The sequence below is a fragment of the Pristis pectinata genome, chromosome 12, assembly GCF_009764475.1.
Source record: "Pristis pectinata isolate sPriPec2 chromosome 12, sPriPec2.1.pri, whole genome shotgun sequence".
NCBI classification, from domain to species: domain Eukaryota; kingdom Metazoa; phylum Chordata; class Chondrichthyes; order Rhinopristiformes; family Pristidae; genus Pristis; species Pristis pectinata.
In genome coordinates, this window is record NC_067416.1 from 28,789,553 (window position 1) to 28,811,865 (window position 22,313).

The 22,313-nt window shown below is 40.1% G+C and overlaps 1 protein-coding gene across 2 annotated transcripts in view; it reads left to right on the plus strand.

Moving 5' to 3' along the window:
- The window catches only part of LOC127576866 (adhesion G protein-coupled receptor A3), a 438,420-nt gene that overhangs the window by 353,537 nt on the left and 62,570 nt on the right, over positions 1 to 22,313 (plus strand). For both annotated transcript variants that reach the window (XM_052027670.1, XM_052027671.1), the window contains 2 exons: positions 2,293 to 2,500; positions 3,387 to 3,595. In XM_052027670.1, coding sequence (XP_051883630.1) covers positions 2,293 to 2,500; positions 3,387 to 3,595 — 417 coding nt within the window. The remainder of the gene's footprint in view (positions 1 to 2,292; positions 2,501 to 3,386; positions 3,596 to 22,313) is intronic.

Sequence of the window (22,313 nt, forward strand, 5' to 3'; positions counted from 1 at the left end):
TTATCAGAGTCAATTTGCTTAATATACAACACACCTGAACACCGACGCTTGTCTAATTACTAATGTGTGCCACTGGGGCAAAACTAAATATGACAAACTTACATCTGACTCACATGAGGTAAAAATCATTGTTTCGTTCATTAATGATATTACAAATCTTTCTAAATTTTGAACTTCGAAAAATCTCAGGAAAATGCTATCCAGTCTCTGTCCATCTGTGTTTTGGGTTGATTCAAAATTGTTATCTTGATCATAAATTAAAATTACAGTCAACAAGAAAAAAATGCAGAATTTAATCATTTTATACATGAATATAATTCAAAGATACTCAATGAAATTAAAAATCTTATTCCAGAATTTATATTTTCACATTAACCAATGATGTGCTGTAATAAATAGCAGCATTTCATGTAAGTCTATTTGCATAGAATCTTCAAATAGTAAGCCAAACACCCAAGCGGATTAGTGAATCAGCATTCAGATAGAATTCCCTGGGGTGCTAAAGCAGTCAAAATAAGGCATCAATGAGTTTCTGCCTCCAGATTCATTTTCACACTGCTAGTTACACACTGTGTGAAGATCATGTGCATGTTCATCATTTGATGTGGACATTCAAGCACTCCAGAGGAGATTTATACGCTAGGAGGGGTAGGGCTCCACTGACTATCTGGTAAGGGCTTTATTTACCATGTATTGGGTCTAAACTCGAACAACCCCACAAAAGAATTTTGATCTCTGTTGATGGGAGAACCGTCTTGTGTATGAAGGCATCCCTGTCGAAGAGCAAGGGGCAGTGTTGACATTGCTGACGGTAATCCTGCGATATTTTGTACATCATGGAGCAGAATTGTTGTTTCTCCTGCATCAGTGTTTAAGCTCAAGAATAAAAAGAGTACTGCAAAATTTGTCTCTTCAAATCAGCAACTGCATAGCTCAGTTGAGCATGCTGCTTTGTGCGAATTTGCTGGATATACTGATATAACTGTGCTATCTGAACACAGTTTTCCTTCCACAATATTAAAAGGTTTAATTAAGGGAAGGAACTGTTTATCCATAACATTTCAAGGAGTGTCACTTGCAGGAATGTTCCTGGCTTCACCAATGTTTGTGAAGTTACATTTCTGGGGAATGAGCTACACGTCTTCTCTTTTCTGTGACAAGGACAGCATCTAGAATTGAACATCTAAATTAATTCCAGTTTATTTATCTCTTTTTAAAATATTGAAGAATGGCTGTCTTGAATTTTATAGCTGGAGCAAATAAGGAGAGATTTGGTTGGCTTTTGCCATACACCTGAGTCAGGCAGGAAAGGAGACAGTGTAAATGTAATTGATATGAAGCATTATATTTACCCAGGCACGCTTGCATTAGCAGAGTGGAACCAAAGGCTATTACTAGCCATAGCTTCTGTTTTTCTCTTATGGCATTTACTGCACAGTGTGCCTCAACATTTACCTGGCTTGAGACAATGTTCTGTCTTCAAATATTAGAGCTGCAGCAAATGTTTTTGCAAATCTCTAATCTGATTTATATCATCAAGTAAACAACAAAGTTGCTGCTGTTTATCATTGATAAAGTATAATATTGCAGACAAAGGTTTAAATAATATATTTGTTTGAAATTTATTTCCCAGTGTTATGCCAGTCAACAAAGACAATAAAACTATTGAGTTTTGGTCGGTGTAATTATTTAATTTGTTTCCTAATGGCAGTAGATTGTGAGTTTCTGATGCTTTTTGTTCTGATCTGTGATTAATGTGGTAGATGACAAACCCCAATGAATAATCAACATTTAAGAGGAATAAAGGAAGACAGTGTTGTCTCTATGAAAATTTAGAACCAAACTAAAATATGCTTTATCTCTGTGCTTACTTTGATTAGGCACTTTATTTGACTGCCATTTCATATTAATAGAGAATGAACACTTCTATGCAACCTTTTAGAAATTCATTTGGTATGTGAGTTGTCTGATTCTGTTGCAAGTGAAGGGTAAAAACCTGGTAGGTTGTCTCTTTAAATAAGATCTGCAGTGTTGATGTAACCCTCTAGCATGGATGGTAGGAACCATTCTCACCTCTGCAGCAGGGAGCTTGACCAGAAAGGCTCTCTCAGGCAATGGAAATGTGCCGTTTGTTAAAATGCATTGAATTATAGCAATTCCCCTGGTTATGACTCCTTTTTTTGGTAGCTTCCAATCTGTCGGTAAAAGAGACAGTTCATATGCCTTGCTGTAAAGGAAAATATTGAAAACAACAATGTTGTGACTCATATCTTTTCCTCTTTAATTCTACAGAACACCATAGCAGTGGCATCAGTTCAATTGCCACCATCAATTTTCACTCATTTCCTAGCCTTGCACACTGTTGACAACTCATCCTGCAAGCTGCAATTTATTGTATTCCGGAATGGAAAACTCTTTCCCAGTACAGGTAACTCATCAAACCTTGCTGATGACGGGAAACGCAAGTGTGTTTCAACACCAGTTGTCTTCATCAAAATAGGTAAGTTTTTATCCAAATTTGAAAATGTAAATATTCCTCATTGTTTAAACGAGATAGATAAGCTTACTGAATAGCATTTCTGTGTAACGTTTTACTGTGAGAGACAATGAAAATGAATGGATTCATAAGCAGTTTTTGTGTCTGAAGTGCAGGTTGCTATCTAAAAGGTAGTATTTGACTAAGATGATCCTGTTTATATTACTGACCTTCAATGTGATGCTTCAGATGGATGTAGAAGGGTTATTGGTATCTAATAGCTACAAGAAAATCTCAAATGTCCATTTCCATAAATCAAAATAATTATTCTATCAAATTATGATATTTACTTAACCAAGTCCAAATGTTCTAAACATGTATAAATGTTATGAATATCTTTCAACTGAATTCCAAAATGGAATATAAATGTATGTCAAGCATCCAGGCAGCAATAAAGAAATGCATTTCTTCAAAATTATTTTGCACTGCATGCTGCTCTTAGTTTAATTTACCCATTTTCAGACTATTTTATTATGTGGGGCAGAGTAACGTTCAGTTGACAATCTTCATGAAGCATAAGTGAAGATAATATAAACAAGGGTTAAAGAAAAAAATCATATTGTATGTTCTGAAATCCGAGCAAGGCTTTATTCTTAATCATTATGATAAGATGTTTTCCCCGATAACTTATTTCAACAGAATATTTTGTAAAAGGCAGTTAGAAGTTTTATTTTCTTTAATGATGTTACAGTTCACAATTTGTGCTGTAAGTTTCTTATTGTGCTATTAAAGCACAGAAGTAATGTTGTATCTTTCAATGCTTGCAGTTCAAAACCTTCTATATCTTTGGGTATAGTGTTCAGCAATAAGTTTTTCCACTCCACTTACCTAATTTAATTTCCTTTGGCAGATGGGTGCAGCTTCGGGAACCTCACCAAACCCATCACCATTGTTCTGAGGCACTTTGCTCCGGGTGCAGATCCCACTGCAGCATATTGGAATTTTGACCTTTTGGATGGGCATGGTGGCTGGCATGCTACAGGGTGCCATATAGCAAACTCTGCAAGCAATATCACCACCATTCAATGTTTACAGTTCGGTAACTTTGCAGTACTAATGGTAAGTACAAGTCTGATTATTTAATAGAAAGTTATGTTTGGCAACAAACCATAACAATTACCTTAACTCAACCTTAATGAAGACTCAAATATTTTACCAACAGTCTCACAAAAAGATACCTGAGATTAAGACTGTAACATTTTGCAAGGAGCACTAAATATAAATAATTCAACATTTTTTTGCAGACTGCAGTGCTCCAATTGATTGCAAATGAACGTTTAAGTATGGCATCATAACTTGTATCTGAAGAAATTATACAAGTGAAGATAGTAGGATAACTTGATTGCATGATTTATTTGTGGCATAATTCCCTTTTGATGTTTGTGGTGTTCATTATTGTATTCCTGGAAGGATTTTGATTTCTGCATTTAAATTGTGTTGTATGGACTATTCCAATCAGGCATGAGACAGATGCACAGTCAAATGGCATATTTAACACAAAATAGACAGTAGTAGTTGCCGTTTCATTATCATGCCCTTGTGTGGGTTTATAATTTGTTGACTGATGCCATCACCTGTAATATATATTTGACATTCTTTCCCACAATAAACCCGGCATGGAGTTAAAGATGGAATGGTTAGCGACTGTACAGAGCTACAAGGTATGACCTAAAATGTTGTCAACATATCCCAATTAATTTCAGTGGCTGTGTGTACCCTATGGCATACTCTTTCATTTCTGTGCAGACTCACATTCAACATCACAAGCAATATACAATATGCATATAAATTGAGCATCAACTCTGTCAAAGAAAGAATAGGTGTGACAAATCTGTGAAATAGAGTACATGGTAAGATCAGTAACATCAACACTTACTTAGCATCCCCTTCAGTAGCAGCAGTTTGTGAATATTGGATTTAAAAGTGCTTTATCATTCTGAACAGGAAATTTCTGATCGGTGAATTGAAGCATTAAATCCTATTCTCACATGCCAAAATAAAATGTGTTGCATTTATAAAGTCATTATTTCAGCAGAATTACACCTAGATAAATAGGTTCATCTTGTTTACATTCTGAAAGGTTTGTAATTGTGTAAATGTCAAGGTATTGGTATGTATTTGTAAAAGCCAGCTGTAATGACGACTGTGGAACAGAGGACAAGTGTGTGCAGAATACTAATCTGCTGTCAGATGGAGCACAGATGTTGGCCAATCATAGCATAGGTCTGTGACGGTCTGTAATGTAATGTGATTATTATCACTCACCAAGGCATAAATCATCTCTCTTTGAAAATATTTTGAGTTTCTTCTTAAGCTTTTGAACAAAATCCAAAGTGGGAATATTCAGTTGAATACAATAATAGTAGTTTATCAACATTACCACTCCTTCCAGAATTAAGGTTCCAACATTATATTGTTTGAAAATAACTAAAATTATTTAAACACTTACTCTATTTAAAATGAGATTGTTGACATTCAATATTAAGATAAGTGATAAATTGAAGGGAAGTGAAGTCAAGGGAACATGCCTAGCATGTTAGTTGTTAATTAATAACTATTAAGGTGTGTATTTGGGAAGGATATCTGCATCTATCAATTGTTAAATTTTCACAGAATTGTGACAGAATCTTATGGCACTGAGAGTTCCTTGCGTAAAACGTTTGTATCATCACCACATCGTTATTCAATGTGAAAATTATAAAGGTAATTAGTAACAAGAGAAAGAAATAGCAGGCAGTTCATTGTAACCACTATTTTAATTAAATATGTTAAATCTGAACACGTGTTAGCACCTTAATCTTTTACTATACTCAGTATTCAGGAGCATCCAAAATGGTAATATAATACATATTTACATTGACAGCTGTAGCAAATCTCAGCTGCAAGTAATTTCTCTTCGAATCTCAGTCACCTAACTTACACTCACCTTTTCAGCAAGAGACCCCAATAGTAAACCCAATCCTAACAAACTGTTAGCGTTAAAATACAGAAAATAAGATTTGTGACATACATATTATGTGGAGGTATGTTGTAGTATTATAATTGAGAGTATGTAATATGATCGGAAAGCAGTGCTGAATCCCTTTCATCTTGCAAGAGGTTTTATATTAATTCTTCACTGAATTTAAATCCTTGTCAGGAACTTGAACATTTATACTTGGATTAACATAAAATGAAACCTCTGTAAATAGTACTGTGGCTGCTGCATGGTAAGAACATTTACATGTCTGATGGCTTTGAATAAAATCGACTTCAATACAAGGTTTGTGAAACAGAGATTTATTACACATTCATGCAAATTATTACATTGCATCATTTGTAATAGATGTGTTTTCACATTTGTTGGACCCTGTATGAACTGTATTATATTTTATAGTGTTGGGGTCGCATGTGGGATCACTGACATTCCAAAATAACAACTGTGCAGTCGTATTTATTTTGAATTAGCCATTGCACAGTGTACCTACAGCTCTGTTGTGGTACTTTTGCTTCTGAGTCAGATGATTGTGGGCTCAACCCTTACTCCCAAAGTTCAGTAACCAAGCGCTGCCTATGGGACCTTATGCTGCTGTAAGCTCTTCTGTTACACTTCTAAAATGTTTCATTGGTTGTGAAATTCTTTAATCTGTCCTGATGTTCTGAAAGTTGCAGTATAAATACAAGCCTTACCTTTCTTCTGGTTTCCTCTAAAATGTCTCATTCATTGATGTTGTATTGGTAGTTTTCTTTGTGAATAAACAGAGCTAGAGTTGTAAGTGGAAGTTAGTAACTCTCAACAAATTAGCAGAGTGTGGTATAATAACATAACAAATTCATATTACTTGGTACACTTAGTTGGTAAAGGCACACTCATATACACTACACTGCTTCCTGTATAAAAAGGAAAACAAAATCATACATACCATCAACTATTTACATTCATGAGATTTTACAATTGATTAACTATTTACATCAATATACCATTGTAAATTGGTCAAGTATGAATTCATACTGCCTTTTTGCCTGTTCAGCCACTGAATTCTTCAATGTAACTGCACTCGCTATCTCCAAAATAACCACTTCAGACACGAGTAATTCCAGTGGGATCACTTCCCTAGAAGGCTTCATGCACATCTGGTCTCATATCCTTGTCTTCAATTGTTGCCTCAATCTAATTGCCTTCATGACTTTGAATACATTGTATTAATGTTCTGGATGAGATTTCAGTAATAGCCATATGCCCTAAACTGTGCACATATACTAAACACAGAGTCCACAGCTCATCAATAACTACAACAGTTACAATTGTACCTTGCATTAGATAGATTAGTGGATACCATGAACTCAGTGTCAAGACTCTTTGCTTGTGTCTTAAAGCTTCCTATTCTTCTCTCTCTGCATTCACACTACCTTGCATCCGGCTTCCACTTTGATCCACTGTAGACTCTGGATGTTTCCTCTTTCTCACTGTCATTTTTGAAGTTACAAAGTCCATCTCCTCTAACTTTTCCTTTCTGGATTGTCTGACATTAATAAGCCCATAGCTGATGTGACATCCTGCAAAAATCTCTAGAACTTTTGAACTACTCCACATTGTAAACAAAGTCCTCTCTCTAAACATGCTTGATCTAAAACCGATAATGCTGGAACCAGTTAGCAGGTCAGGTAGTATCTGTAGAAAGCGAATCAGTTAACATTTCAGGTCTGGGGCCCTTCGTCAGACCTGTTGAGTGTTTACAACACTTTCTGATTTTATTTCAGATTTCCAGCATCTGCAGTTTTTTTTTCATCTGTGCGATTGAGTCCATTTAGTAATTCTGCATCCAGCCAGGGCATTGTAGACACTGAGCTCTTCTCCATAAGTTGCACAGATTCATATTATCTGTCTGTATCAATTTTGTAAGGTCCAGTCAATATCACCTCATACAGCACCTTATGCTAAGCCTTTTGCTTCTCACCTTGTTTGTGGATTCTTGTACTGACACAGTTGTAGTCCTGACGCTTCTGTGAACTGGTTCCCTCATGCTGTTCAGATTGCAGACTCTTCTTCTGAACTGCCTGCCAGTGAGATTAGAGTATATTCCCTACTGTACTACCTCAATGCACTCTGTACTAACTCAATGTAACTGCACTATGTAATGAATTGACCTGTATGATCAGTATGCAAGACAAGTTTTTCACTGTACCTCGGTACAGGTGACAATAATAAACCAATACCAATACCAAGTATTCTGAAGTTGCCAAGTTATGGCCAAAGTAGTACCTTTGACTCAGCCTACTTATAATGGATGATATTCCACCCATCCTGTGCTCAAAACATCTCTTCCTCTGGGACACTTCAGCATGGCTAAGTTCTCTGGTTAGCTCATAACTTTGCTTTACCAAATCTGTTTCTCAATTTCACAGTTGCCTCTGCAAGTGCTTCTAAAATCAATGCCTTCTGCCGTATTGTTTTTCTGCCATGATGCAATACCTGCTTCACTTACTGATCCGTGGCAAAAAAAGACATAAGCCCAACCATTACCTGTCACTCAGTCAACACTGCAAATCCATAACTCACAAAGAATGTCTTCAGTATGTTCTTTATCTCTCTGTTGCTATACCCTTTGGTAATTTTATCCACTCTCAATCCAAACCACGTCAAGTCATATCACATTCCCATTCACTGCCATGCTGTTTCACCACTGCCTTCAGGTCTGTGTTGCACAACTTCCCTCTAGTTTTCTTGGCATGAAACACATATATGCTTTGGGCAAACTGCTGACCTACCTTCTCCCGGGAAGTCTACGCTATTAACAGTTTGGCTCTGTTTTCAGTTCAAGCTTCACATTCCCTGTCAGATGGATGGTTGTCAAATTCCACTACAGTTGTGCTGGTGCATAGCTCCCCACACCTTGGCCACCACACCTGCCCTCTTGGAGAGAGCTGACTTTATTCGCTGCACTCTCAGCCTGGTTTTACTTTCTCTCACCATCCAGTTAGTTGTATCAGTGCAATTTAAACTACTGATACAATGATTATCTTTCTCAAGCTGTAACCTGTAGTTGTGTTCTTTCAGTGTGTGCTTGCTGGAGACTTCTTGGCTTCTCCCAAGCTCACCTGACCAACATTCTGCCTGAACAGGGCCAGTACACCCTTAAGTGTGAACAGTTTCTGTATCTCCTCACTACCCAGTGCAATAACCTTTTAAAAACACAGTTCCTCAATCTGAGTGACCCAATCAGTCTACTCCATGATCATTGGTGCATGCTCACAGTCCCTAACTATAAAGATAAGATAAGATAAGATATCTTTATTAGTTACATGTACATCAAAACACACAGTGAAATGCATATTTGTGTAGAGTGTTCTGGGGGCAGCCTGCAAGTGTCGCCACGCTTCCAGCACCAACATAGCATGCCCACAACTTCCTAACCCGTACATCTTTGGAATGTGGGAGGAAACTGGAGCACCCGGAGAAAACCCACGCAGACATGGGGAGAACATACAAACTCCTTACAGACAGCGGTCGGAATTGAACCCGGGTCGCTGGCACTGTAAAGCATTATGCCTGCACTGGACCATCTTTCTTACCAAAAGACCAAATATGGGGGTGCCACAGTGGTGCAGCTAGTAGAGCCACTACCTCACAACACCAGAGACTTGAGTTTCAATCCTGACCTTGGGTACTGTATGTGTGGAGTTTGCATGTTCTCCCTGTGATCGCATGAGTTTCCCCTGGGTGCTCTGGTTTCCTCCCACATCCCAAAGATGTGCAGGTTGTTAGGTTAATTAGCCACTGTAAAAATTGTCCCCAGTATACAGTGAGTGCTGGAATCTGGGGAGAGTTGATGAGAATGTGGGGAGAATAAAAGATGAGTTTAATGTAGGATTAGTGTAAATGGGTGGTTGATAGTCAACACAGGCTCGGTGAGCCGAAGGGCCTGTTTGGGCTGTATCACTGTAGGACTCTATGTTGCTTTCCCATGAATCGGAAAGTCTCTTCTGCATTATGCCTTCAGTATGCTCTTTATGTCTCTGATGCTACACCTTTTCGTAACATTATCCACTTTCATTGCAAACCATGTCAAGTCACATTCCCATTCAGTGCCATGCTGGTTCACCACTACCTTAATAACTTCCCTCTATTTTTCTTAGCATGAAACACATATATGCTTTGGTCAAACTGCTGACCTAACAACTCCCAGGAAGGCTACGCTATTAACAGCTTGGCTCTGTTTTCAGCTCAAGCTTCACTTTCCCAGTCAGATGGACTGTTGTCAAATTCCACTGCAATTGTTCTGGTGCCCGGCTCCCCACACCTTCTGGTGCCCAACATCATTTTGCTCAGCCTCCATGAGAAATAGTGACTGGGTCTATGACAGATCAGTGCTGTGGTGTCAATGTGTTTATTTATAGTTGATTCCCCCGTAAAGAAAGTGGCCTTAAGTGTATTTTCCTATCGTACTCCTTGGGTGTCCAACAGATACAATTAGACATATCTGTTTCCTGAAATCTGAAATAGAAACAGTAGTGCAGCGGTTAGCATAACACTATTACAGCACCAATACCCACCGCTGTCTGTAAGGAGTTTGTACGTTCTCCCCATGACTGTGTGGGTTTCCTTCAGGTACTCCAGTTTCCTCCCACATTCCAAAGACGTTCGGGTTAGTAGGTTAATTGGGCGGCGTGGGCTTGTTGGGTTGGAAGGGCCTGTTACCGTGCTGTATAAATAAAGTATTTTTTTTAAATTGCTGGAAAATCTCAGCAGATCAGGCGGCATCTGTGGCAGAGAAAAAGTTAACATTTCAGGTCGAAGATGTGTCATCAGAACTAGTCTCAGAAGTGCCCTACCCTGTGACAATTGCAATACCAGACATCCTGAGGTTCTAACATCTAATGCAAAGCCTCCCATGTTTTGAACCCAAGTTTCTGAATGAACCCACTTGCATTGTTCCTATGGCTTGGCTATCAAGAGGTTAATACTTCCATTGCCATTTCTCTGGTTTTGTTATCTGCCTGTGCCTTGGAATTATGCCCTGTGTGAAATAGCCTCACATATTAAACACCATCTCCCTATTAATGGCGGTTCTAAACTCTCCCTTGAATGTTAAATCTGCCACATTCACAGTCGGTGGTTGGGCCCTGGGGAGTGTTGTAGAACAGTGGCATCAAAGAGTACAAGTACATACTTCATTAAGAGTGGCGTCACAAGTGGACAGTATGGTGAACAAGGCAGTTTGCATGCTGGCCCTCATCAGTCAGGGCATTGAGTATAGAAGTAGTGATGTTATGTTGCACTTGTGCAAGACATTGGTGAAGCCATGTTTGGAATATTGTGTTCAGTTTTGGTCACCCTGCTATAGAAAAGATGCCATTAAACTGGAAAGAGTGCAGAGGAGATTTACAAAGAATTTGCCAGGACTCAAGATACAAAATTATGGAGAGAGGTTGAGCAAGTTGGGGCATTTTTCATTGGAGCACAGGAGAATGGGGGGTGATCTTATAAAGGTGTATAAGATCATGAGGGGCATAGATAGGATTAATATGCACAGTCATTTTTCCAGGGTTGGGGAATGAAGAACTTGAGGGCATAGGTTTAAGGTGAAAGAGGAGAGATTTATTGGGAAACTGAGGGGAAACATTTTTACCTAGAGGGTGGTCAGTATATGGAATGAGCTGCCAGAGGAAGTGGTTAAGACAGGTGCAGTAACAACATGTAATAGAAAATTGGGCAGGTACATGGATAGGAAAGGCTAAGAGGGATAGGGACCAGATGCAGGCAAATAGGACCATCTTAGATGGGAATCTTGGTCAGTAAGGACCAGTTGGGCTGAAGGGCCTTTCTCCTGTGCTGTATGACTCTATGACCTTAAATAGTTCCATCTGAATTTTATCATCTGCAACATGCACACTAAGTGATCCCACAGAGCTGATCTAATAGATAACTGGAAATGGCATCTTTTTGATAGTGTTTTTTAGACTAGCCATGTATTAACCAATCATTTCCTCTGGTCACTAGTTGCATGTGCTAGACCTGAAATTCTGAAAAATCTGTATATGTGCCAGATAAAAATGTCCCCTCTAGGTTTTCATTACTATGTTATATGTACCTCACTTACGTCTGTGTCATGAGTAGACTCACCAATGGCTTGTGTTTCTCTACTCCAACCACCAACAACAACAACACTTTCCTTTTCTCTTTATTTTTCTCTTTTCGGAGATCTCCACTGGGACTTCGACAATTTGACTCTCTCTCAGGAACGTTTCCACTTGTTCCATATTCCAGGTGAATAGCTAGGTCCGCTTATACCTCTGGAGGTCCACAATGTATCCAACATGTCCACTGCCTGCCACCATTGTCACTCTACTTAGAAAATCTCATTCTCTCACAGCAGATCACTATCCTATTATTCCCTAAAGCAGCAACATCCCACCCTCAATGCAGATGTAATGTTGGTGGATTCTTTGTGTTGCTGCTTATATAGGCAAATAAACAGAGGGGGAACCATATAAAGACATCCTCTACTGAAGGCAGTCACTCTCAATTAAAAGAACATGATCTTAAAGTTATACCATGTGGTACATTAAGTTCTTAAAGATACACTAGCACTTAAATAAACGAATATAGATTTCAGCAAACTGTTAACAAAACAAAGTTTGTGTGATTTTGAAAAGCACAATAACATTAAACAATGGAGCAACGAACACAAAATGCTGCAGGAACTCAGCGGGTCAGGCAGCATCTGTGGAGGGAAATTAACAGTCGACATTTCGGGCTAAGACCCTTCATCAGGACCCTTCATCAGTTCTGATGAAGGGTCTCAACCTGAAACGTCAGCTGTTCATTTCCCTCCAATAAATGCTGCCTGACCTGCTGAATTCCTCTAGCATTTTGTGTGTGTTGCTCCAGATTTCCGGCATCTGCGGTCTCTCCTGTGTCACCACTAAACAAATGTCATTTTGTGGACTAAAACCATAATGTTCCCGCAATAATGTCACAACATGTATGTTGCTCATATGCAGCGAAAATCAAGGAAATTTGTGTTTGTCACAATCCCAGGTTTAGCCACGAAACAGTAGCTTCATAATTCTTTTTAACAGCTTTTACTGTATGCCTTCCTAAATGATGTGGGACTCATTGTAGTTGATGCCACCATGAATGCAAATCTCTTGCTTTAACACCATTAGGGAAATCTAGGTGTCTCATGAATGAGGCACAGCTGTGCCCCGGTCATCTGGTTCAGGTGGAAAGGAGAAATGTGAGAGATTTTCTTGGCAGTGCTCCATTTTATTTCAAATGTGGGATCAGCTCACTGAGGCTATCACTTTACCTTTCCCCCTCTGGATTTATCCCACCCTGTATATCCTACCTATTCATTCCCCAACTCCATTCCCACATCAGAAAACTATGGAGAAGTAATAGGCATCTGTGTGCATGACTTTCTTTGAGACCTTGTGAAGGTGGAGGAAGAGAAACCACAGCACATTGAGTAAGGAGAACAAGGCAATGTGACAGAAGATGACAGCCCTAGAAATATTACTCTTAAAAACAGAATTCCAGGCAGAACAGTGCATTCGATAGGCTTTAAGAGGAGCACTGTGTTAGAAGGATATGATGCTCTAAGCCTGTCGTTGCACTGCCATGTAATTTCTACATGAAGCTCTGGAACTCTGTCCACATCTAGAAATTCTCTGAACATATGCCTTTGGAAGTGACCACAATCCTCATACATTTTGGCACTACATCCCTGCAAACAACCACAGGGGAAGTGTTGCAGCATCACCCAGGGAGATTCATGGCAGCTTTTCAACATCTCACAGTTTTCAACAGAGTAGCAGAGCTTTATCAACTTCAGAGATTTCAACTAACAAGCTGAATTCTTCAAGATGCAAGAAGATGTAACTGACAGCTGCATAAATGTGTCAGTAGACCATCCTTTACCATACACAAACTGGAAAGGATTTTCTGCTGTGACTGCCGTGACTAGGTACAGCCTTTAATACTCAACCTACAAGAAGCAGCCATGAAGTAACTATTTTCAGCTTTCTTCCTTGATGCCAACTGGGTGAATGGATAGATCCTGGGAGATGAAGTGTACATACCCTCCCACCCCTGCTCAGGTAACTCAGGAGTCCACTATGACAAGCAAAACCCAGGCAGATAACAGATACAAGAGCAAAAGTAAAATATTTCAGATGCTGGAAATAGGAATTAGAACAGAAAATGCTAGAAATACTCAGCAGCTTTGGACAGAGAAACAAATTTAATGCTGCAGTTCAATGACTTTTCATTACAGAAAAAAATCCACCAGGCTATTGAGGAACAAGAAGTGTGGTTGAGAGGGCCACAAAAACTTTTCACTGCCTGGCCAGTTCTGCCAAAAGTTATTGAAGATCCTGATTACACCCACACAGGAAGCCCTGCTGTTCAATGTGAATAGCAATTATCAGATGCCACTCAAAGGAAGTGAGGAGCTTTCAAGAGACTGACCACCCAAGCATCATCCCCACATCTGCAAGATTCCATACGATGGAAGGCATTGACACTTTGATTTAGTATATAACTGCACCCTCGCCTCCTTCTTCCCTAAGAAAGTGGCCACCGTTGAAGCCAACACCAACCTCATGTCGTAACTGCTGGCCAGATGTTCCTGTCTCAACTGAACATTGAACATTATCACCTGAGTAAAGACACTGGGTCAAATGAATGCTCCCCCCTTCTGAATTATTTAAATCTTCAAGAATATCAAAGAAACTTAAAGCTTCACCCTGTTCTTCAATAGTTTAAATAAATAAATTTCCAGTCCTTTCCACTCCGAATCCCTTTGGTAAATGGGTGTATCTTTCTCTTCCCTCATCTATTACTCCTTCTGAGTCACCTGCTGATGGTTAATTAGGGAAATGGGTACTTCCACCTACAGAAAGATCCTGGGCTGGTGAACTGGCCCTCATTATTTGCCCTTAATTGCTGAAAGGGAGTCACTTTGGACTTCATCTCAAAAGGGGGTACTGTGCAGCTGGAGTTGCTTGTTGCAGTCTGGTACCAGAGCACTTAGAGATAATAGAACAAAATAATTTTTATGCAATAAGGTATGCGCATTATAGTAAATGACTTTGTGTGCATGCTGCATACAGACCTCTGCAGAGAGGTTATAAAGAGTGTGCATTGTACCTAACATTCTGGGCTTAATATAAGGAGATGATATCTTTGTAATAGCTAAAGCCTGTACTCTAGCACATATAGCAGTGAGTGAGAAAATATTTGCCTGGAAAATGAATGGTACTGTTGAGGTATAGTTACAGGGTATTGTGTGACAAGCCCAAGGCATTGTGTTGGAGGGAGGAGCAGTACAATGCCTAAGGTAATATGCATTGCTGAATAGGCCTTTCACACTAAAAGGCCTTCTCTTCATAGCCTCCACCATTGTACGAGATCAGTAAGTGTGGTCAGTGCAAGATATTGATGTTAATGGTGAAGTCAGGAGAGGAGACCAGTAGGCAGGTTAGAGCAGGAGAACAATAGGGGAATCAACCAGGGTGGCTTGGGAAGCACATCAGTGGTCAGGAAGGATTCAAACAATGGTCAAGAATTGACAGAAGGAGTGGAGAGTCCAAGGAAGAGCCAATATTAAAGTTAAGTATTTAAGTATTTACTTAGAAGAAAAGGTCGGCTCCTGGCACCACCTTAAATTACAATCAGAGTTCTTCTTAGGCAGTCCTGCAAGATCAAGGATAAATTACTTTAAATCCAATTTGTGTTTTCAGAGGTGACTGTTGAGGGCAATATGGGAACCACAGACTCTTCCACAGATGGGGCAGGAGGTGCCTCACAGTGTAGTGGGTGGGTAGTTTGTGGGGTTGTGCACTTCTTCCACCACTAATGCAGGGTTTCTGTCTGGTCTGAATGCATACATTCTAGGTTCTCAATACCACCTCCTTCATCACTTCAAGCAGTCCTGGGCAAGAAGTTCCCAGGAGTCAGTGAGGCTTCATTCTGCATGACGGTCCTGTCCCATCCAGTCATTAGCTTCATGCCTTAGATGCTACGGTGCCTTTCCAGGCTCCTCTATGCATTACTGCACCAGATAATGGAGGACCTGGGAGGAAAATCTTGGATTACTTAGAACTTGAAATGACCGCTGTTTTCCAATAAATTTGATTTTTCTTTGAAATGATTATATTTCTCAGTAATTCATTTATTGTAAACAGATTGTTTCAAGGGAAATGCTGACAGAAATTTTGAAGGGCACCATTCACTATCATGCTAGCTCAAACTTAGCAGAAATTGCCACACTTTAAAGGCTGTTAGTTCATTTCTATAATGGGCGGCACGGTATCGTAGCGGTTAGCGCGATGCCATTACAGCGCCAGCGATCGGGGTTCGATTCCCGTCGCTATCTGTAAGGAGTTTGTACATTCTCCCGTGTCTGCGTGGGTTTCCTCCAGGTTCTCCAGTTTCCTCCCACATTCCAAAGATGTACAGGTAGGTTAATATGGGTTTAAAATGGGCAGTGAGGACTAGTTGGGCCGGAAGGGCCTGTTACCACACTGTAAATAAAATTTTTTAAAAATTTCAAAATTTAAATTTAAGCTGTAGAAAGAGACCTTCAGCAGAGGAATATCTGGTGGGGACCCTGTCATAGCCCACTTGACTGCCTGAGTCAGTTCTTAGGCAAGCCTGTAAATGCGCAGTTAGCAAGCCCGTTCAAAAGATGCATTAAGTCAGTACATCATTGCATTTTACAATTTTACTTACGCAATGGATTCTGCTTCCAAACTAATAAAAGTTCAAACCAATAAAAGTTAACTTGATTGCATGCTCAATACAAGATGCATTATGCAATGCTTGACTTTGCTTTAGTTATTGCAGTAAGTTGAATGTGATAACAGAAATCGTGGTTATTATGATATAGAAGGTGGCCACTTGGCCCATCAGGTCCATGCCAGCTCCCAGCACAGCAATCTCATTAGTCCCATTCAAATTAAATTACCAGCATATCTTTGGGATGTGAGAAGGAAAGATAGGACCCAAAAGAAACACACGCATTTACAGGGAGAATGTGTGAACCCCACATAGATAGCACTATTAGAACAATGGAGCTGTGAGGCAGCAGCATTGACTGCTGCACCACAGGTAGTATTTCACTAGGTGTGGCACCGCATATATGCTGTGGCCACTGGAGCACATCAGTGGTTGGATATTCTGTAGAGGCTCCTTTCTTCAAAGCCCTTCACTGCCTGCAAGGTGCATGTGAGGAATGTAAATACTGAAAATTGTGACAGGGAAAATTAACTGATGTAACTTTGTATATGCATCTTTTATCTGATTCAGGTGTTCTACTATTTTTATTTTGATAATGTTACATTAATTTATTTAGTTCCTTACTTCCCACATTCCTTTTCAACCACTTCTTCTGTCCAAAAGTAATTATTATCCTGTTAATATTCATAAACTTTAACATTGTTGCAGTAATACTACAGTAAATATATTCAACACCTAACTGTAATGTTTGTAGAGACCAGGTGAAGTCCAGGCTGATTTGTTTTTTGCAATCTTATGAAAACTTCCTAATTATGGTTCAGTAGGTAATTTAACTGTAGTTTTAACATCATTGAAATGATAATTTTTGTGCTTTTTATCAAACATGTCATTTTTATATGAAATATATTATGGATTGTTGCAGAAAGTGTCATAAGTAATGAACTTCAAGTAATTATGGGATAGATCTTGAAATGCATCTCAAGTAATTTGTTACTGTAATTATTCCTCTTGAGTCTTTAATGACCACTTTGACTGACTGTAGTCTGAAACCAGTTCTTTAACTTTCTGCCAGGAGTGGAACCATTTTCATTTCAAGTGTGATTTGTTTAGTGATAGTAATAGCAATAAGAGATCATAAATATTTTCAAAAATTCTAATAAGATATTTTGTATTGGATAGTTAAGTACATTAAAATAAGCATAAAATAAAAAATTAAAAGACAGTCATTCTCTGCAAAATAGTGAACTCTATAAAATTTTGAAAATCTGGAGAAAGCAGACAATTTGTGATTAAAGTACTTCACTTCTAAATATTTCATCTTTTACTTCCCTCACTTCTGTTAATTCCCTCTCCCACTCATCTGTAAGGATGATTACTGGTAATACTGTGGCTCATCTGCCAAGGTCTCTTCTCCATTGAGCCAATTAACTGTCTGCAGCTCTTCAATTCAATGATAATGAGGTGTGAGGACCCAGTATGAAGAGAGCTTCAGATTTATCCATCAATTTTTGGGTGCAAATGGTTTTTTTGCCTGTTCGTTTGTGCCTGACAGAACTGAATGTCGGGCAGCGTTAAGATGTAAATCTGTAAACATAACACTGTGAAATGAAAATATTAGCACCCGATTATATTGCTGCAACAACTAGTTTAAACACAAAGATAATATGTAATATAAAATGACTCTATTTTAGTGCTGATCTATTGTGTAGGTAGCAATGTAAATTGTTTAGAGAAATGCTCAGGGGATACTGTCTTGTGGGCTTCATGATTATACTTGTCTAAGTCATATAGCTTATTCTTCCCTGTGAGCATTCAAGCATGAACTGATTAGGCAGACCAAAAATTGTTTCATTTTTATGGAATATTATAAATTATTACATAGCTTGTAGAGCAGTGTATTAACATGCTGTATTTGAAATTTCATGAAGCCCCAATAATTTTTTGTTAATACTCTATTGTGCTGCATTTATGAAAGTGTATAGAAGTAAGATAATTTTATATTGCTGGACTATGACCTTACCCAAACTTTCTTGTGTTAGAAATAGTGAAGCTCATGAAAACATGTGCTAAAATGGCGGTGAGAAAAGAACCTGCTTCTATTTGCCCCATAGCGGTTGGTGCTTAATTTCCTTTCATGCATCTCCTGTGAGTGTGTGTGTATTTTGAAGTTACGAAACCCATGCATTTTCCTATCAGAGCAATGTAAGTCCTAATGATTTAATCACTACCGTTAACCTTTGGAAATCAACCAGTACTAACTGAAGTCCGTTCTCTAGCTTGTAAAGGCTACTCAATTACACCACTGTTGGAAGTCTCTGCATGTCATCCCAAACACATTACGGCATTTAGATTCAATTGTGACTGCATTATCTCTTGCCCCACTGAACCTATCTCCTCATGCCTCAGCTCTATCCCATCTCCCCTTGTCCAGTCCCTTCCCACCTACATGTGGGACACCTTGCATACCCTCCCCCATTTTGGCAACTTCCCATTCTTTGGCCGCCCCCCACCATGTCATCTTCACTATGGATGTCCACCTCTATCTCCACCTGGGTAGTCAACAACCCAATGGTACAAACATTGAACTTTGCAACTTCAGTTCACCACAGTTTCTATGCTCTTTTCTCTCTCCGCTCTCCTTCTGGTTCCCCCATCACTCAGGTTCATTCCCCACCCCCACCAGGTTCCATCTGCCCTTCACCTACACACTTCATCTTTTGGTTCTTGTACTCTCTCTCCCAGTTGGTTGCACCTGCCCATCATCCCTCCCTTATCTGGTTACACTTATCACCTTCCTTACTTAACAGATTCCAGTGTCTGCATCCTCTTTGTCACTCCACTTATCACCTTCCAGCCTCTGTCACTACTGTACCTGCACCAGGCATCAACTGCACCCTTTTTCCACTCTCTCTTTATCTCTCTACCTATAACCCACCATCCACTGTCTCCTGACTCCACACCTCCCCGTCCCAACCTGGGTCCACCTGCTCATCATCTCCCTTCACACCTGGTTTCCCCTATCACCTGCCAGCCTCTGCCTCACTCCTCCCTCTCATCTCTTTATTCTGGCTATCTCCCCTCCTCACTCTCAGTGCTGTTGCAGGGCCTCAACCCAAAACGTTGACCATCTCTTTACCTCCACAGATGCTGTTTGACACATTGCGTTCCTCCAGCAGTTTGTCTTTTGCTCCAGTTTCCAGCATCTGAAGTCTCTCTTGTGACTGCATTATGATTGGATGATAGGTAACCCACTTCCAGCCAAGTTGGTTGTAAGTAACTCTCACCTGGAGTGAGGAAACGTCCAATCCCCACAACCTGTAAAGACTCACAATATGAAGTTCTGGACATGCAACATCACAATTCTGTGTTGCTCCACTACCAGAACCATGAATTCAAATGCTTTGACATTGACATCATTGCAAGGCACAACAGGCAAGAGATGGCCAGCTCAAAGAACAAGGGGGTAGGTAATAGATAAAACCTCAAGGCACTGGCACCTGTGAGATTATGACATTGTCTGTGAGAGACTACAAGGATCTTCATATAACATGTGCTACAGCAGGTACTTATGATTATTAGACTGAGCTCCGCCTATTACTGTTATCGCTATTAACTTGGCCTCAAAGCAACAGCAATGACAAGAATGCTGTCATGGGAAAATCAATGTTGAAAGACTCTAGGACCCTGCAGAGATAGATCTCACGGATAACCTGACAGCTCCCAACCAACGGAAGTCACAAAGTATCCACAATGCTTGGATTTCCCTTAGCTTTTCTACGAGAAAATACAGAGACCGGTTTGATGAAAATGAGAAGGAACTCCAAAAGCTAATTACCTGCAAACAGAATGTGTTCTCAGATTGGAAATGCCACCATGCCTCAAGGAGTTAAAGAAAACAGCTCCACGGGCATCTGAAGTGTGTGGTCCAAACCTTCAACCTATGTACAGATGTTGGGTGGAAAGGGTGCATGATGTCCAGTAACTCATTGATAGCCATGACGTTTAGGATCCTTTAGTGCTGTCAAGGCCATCTATGGCCTAATCCCCCACAGGCCCACCCCACTGAGAGGCAAGAATGGAGGATAGTTTATTGAATGTAGAGAAGCAGTCAGCATCCTCTCAAGGAGCAACTCAAAGAACTCCTCAGCCAAGATGCTGTCCTTAATGTGAGTGTCTTTGACAAATCTAATTGTTGTAAGTACAGAGGGTCCCCTTCTGTCTGCCATTGGGACCTCCCTAACTTGCTCCTACCAGCACCCACAGAGCTGCTCTCTGAATTACAGTGTGGATTCTGTCTATTTCAAGGTACAATGGACATGATCTTCACCACATAATAATGCCAAAAAAAATACAGGAAGCAGCATCAACCATTGTACATTGCCTTTGTTGACCTCTCAGAAGCATTTGACCCTGTCAATCAAGAGTGACTACAGAGAATCATCCCTCAAATTTGGCTGCCCTAAGAAATTTGTCTCCATTCTGCCTCTGCTACAAAATGGCATGCAAGCCACCATAAAACCAATCCCAATGCTGACATCTCAGAACCCACAGAACTGGAGTGGGAGCAAAAGCATCCTTGTCCTTAGGAGACTCCTTAAGAAGGAGTGCTGACGCATGGGTGAGGAGCATGAACCAAGATCCACAGATGCTGAGTTTGACATTGTGGTAGGGCTGCTATTAGAGGATTATATACCATTACAGGTTCAGTGTACTCGTGTCCACTTCCCACCACCCTTCATCCCAGAACAACTTAACTCTTCAGACCTGTTTTGTATGCACCCCACTCACCTGCCTTCTCCCCTCATCATGACCACCCTCATGTCTTTCTCATTTCAGATTCACTTAAATGTCCACATGCATAACACCCCTCAGATGACTGGAAAGACAAAGACAAATGATCACTGCAGTTCTCATTGTCACTCACTGGCTGAGATCATGGTGTTGAATGTAGAAGATGGTTTTGAGGTCTAATCTGCTTGTTGTTTTTCTCCTGGTATACGTGGGCTCCTGCCTGAAGTAATGCATTTTGGGCCGTCTAATACTAGCTGGACCTATACAGTAAATGGTGGGGATCTTAGAAGCATTGATGTTCAGATGGACTTTGGGGTGCAAGTTCATAGCTACCTAAAACAGGTGATATAGGTGGCACAAGTTGATGGGGTAGTGAGGAAGGTGTTTGGCTTGCTTGCCTGCATGGGCAGGGGTATTGTATACAAGAGTTGGGACATCATGTTGCAGCTGTACAAGACACTGGTTAGGCCATACTTGGAATTTTTTATACATTTCTGGTGACCACACTATGGAAAGGATGTGATAACATTTGAAGGAGTGTAGAAGAGACTCACCAGCGTATTGCCTGGAATAAAGGGCTTCAGTCACAATGAGAGATTGGGTATGTTGGGATTGTTCTCACTGGAGCACAGGAAGCTGAGTGGTGACCATAACAAGGTTTATAAAATTGTGAGGGGCATAGAGGGGGTAGAAAGTCATAGTCTTTTATCAAGGGTAGGGGAGTCTAAAACTAGAGGAGATAGGTAAGAGGAAAATATTTAAAGGAGATAGAACATAGAATATAGAACACTACAGCACAGTACAGGCCCTTCAGCCCACGATGTTGTGCCGACATTTTATCCTGCTCTAATATCTATCTAACCCTTCCCTCCCACATAGCCCTCCATTTCTTTATCATTCATGTGTCTATCTAAGAGTCTCTTAAATGTCCCTAATGTATCTGCCCCCACAACCTCTGCTGGCAGTGCGTTCCATGCACCCACCACTGTCTGTGTAAAAAACTTACCCCTGACATCCCCCTTATAGTTTCCTCCAATCACCTTCAAATTATGCTGCCTCATGTTAGCCATTTTCGCCCTGGAAAAAAGTCTCTGACTGTCCACTCGGTCTATGCCTCTTATCATCTTGTGCACCTCTATCAAGTCACCTCTCATCCTCCTTCTTTCTAAAGAGAAAAGCCCTAACTCACTCAACCTCTCCTTATAAGACATGCTCTCCAATCCAAGCAGCATCCTGGTAAATCTCCTCTTCACCCTTTCTAAA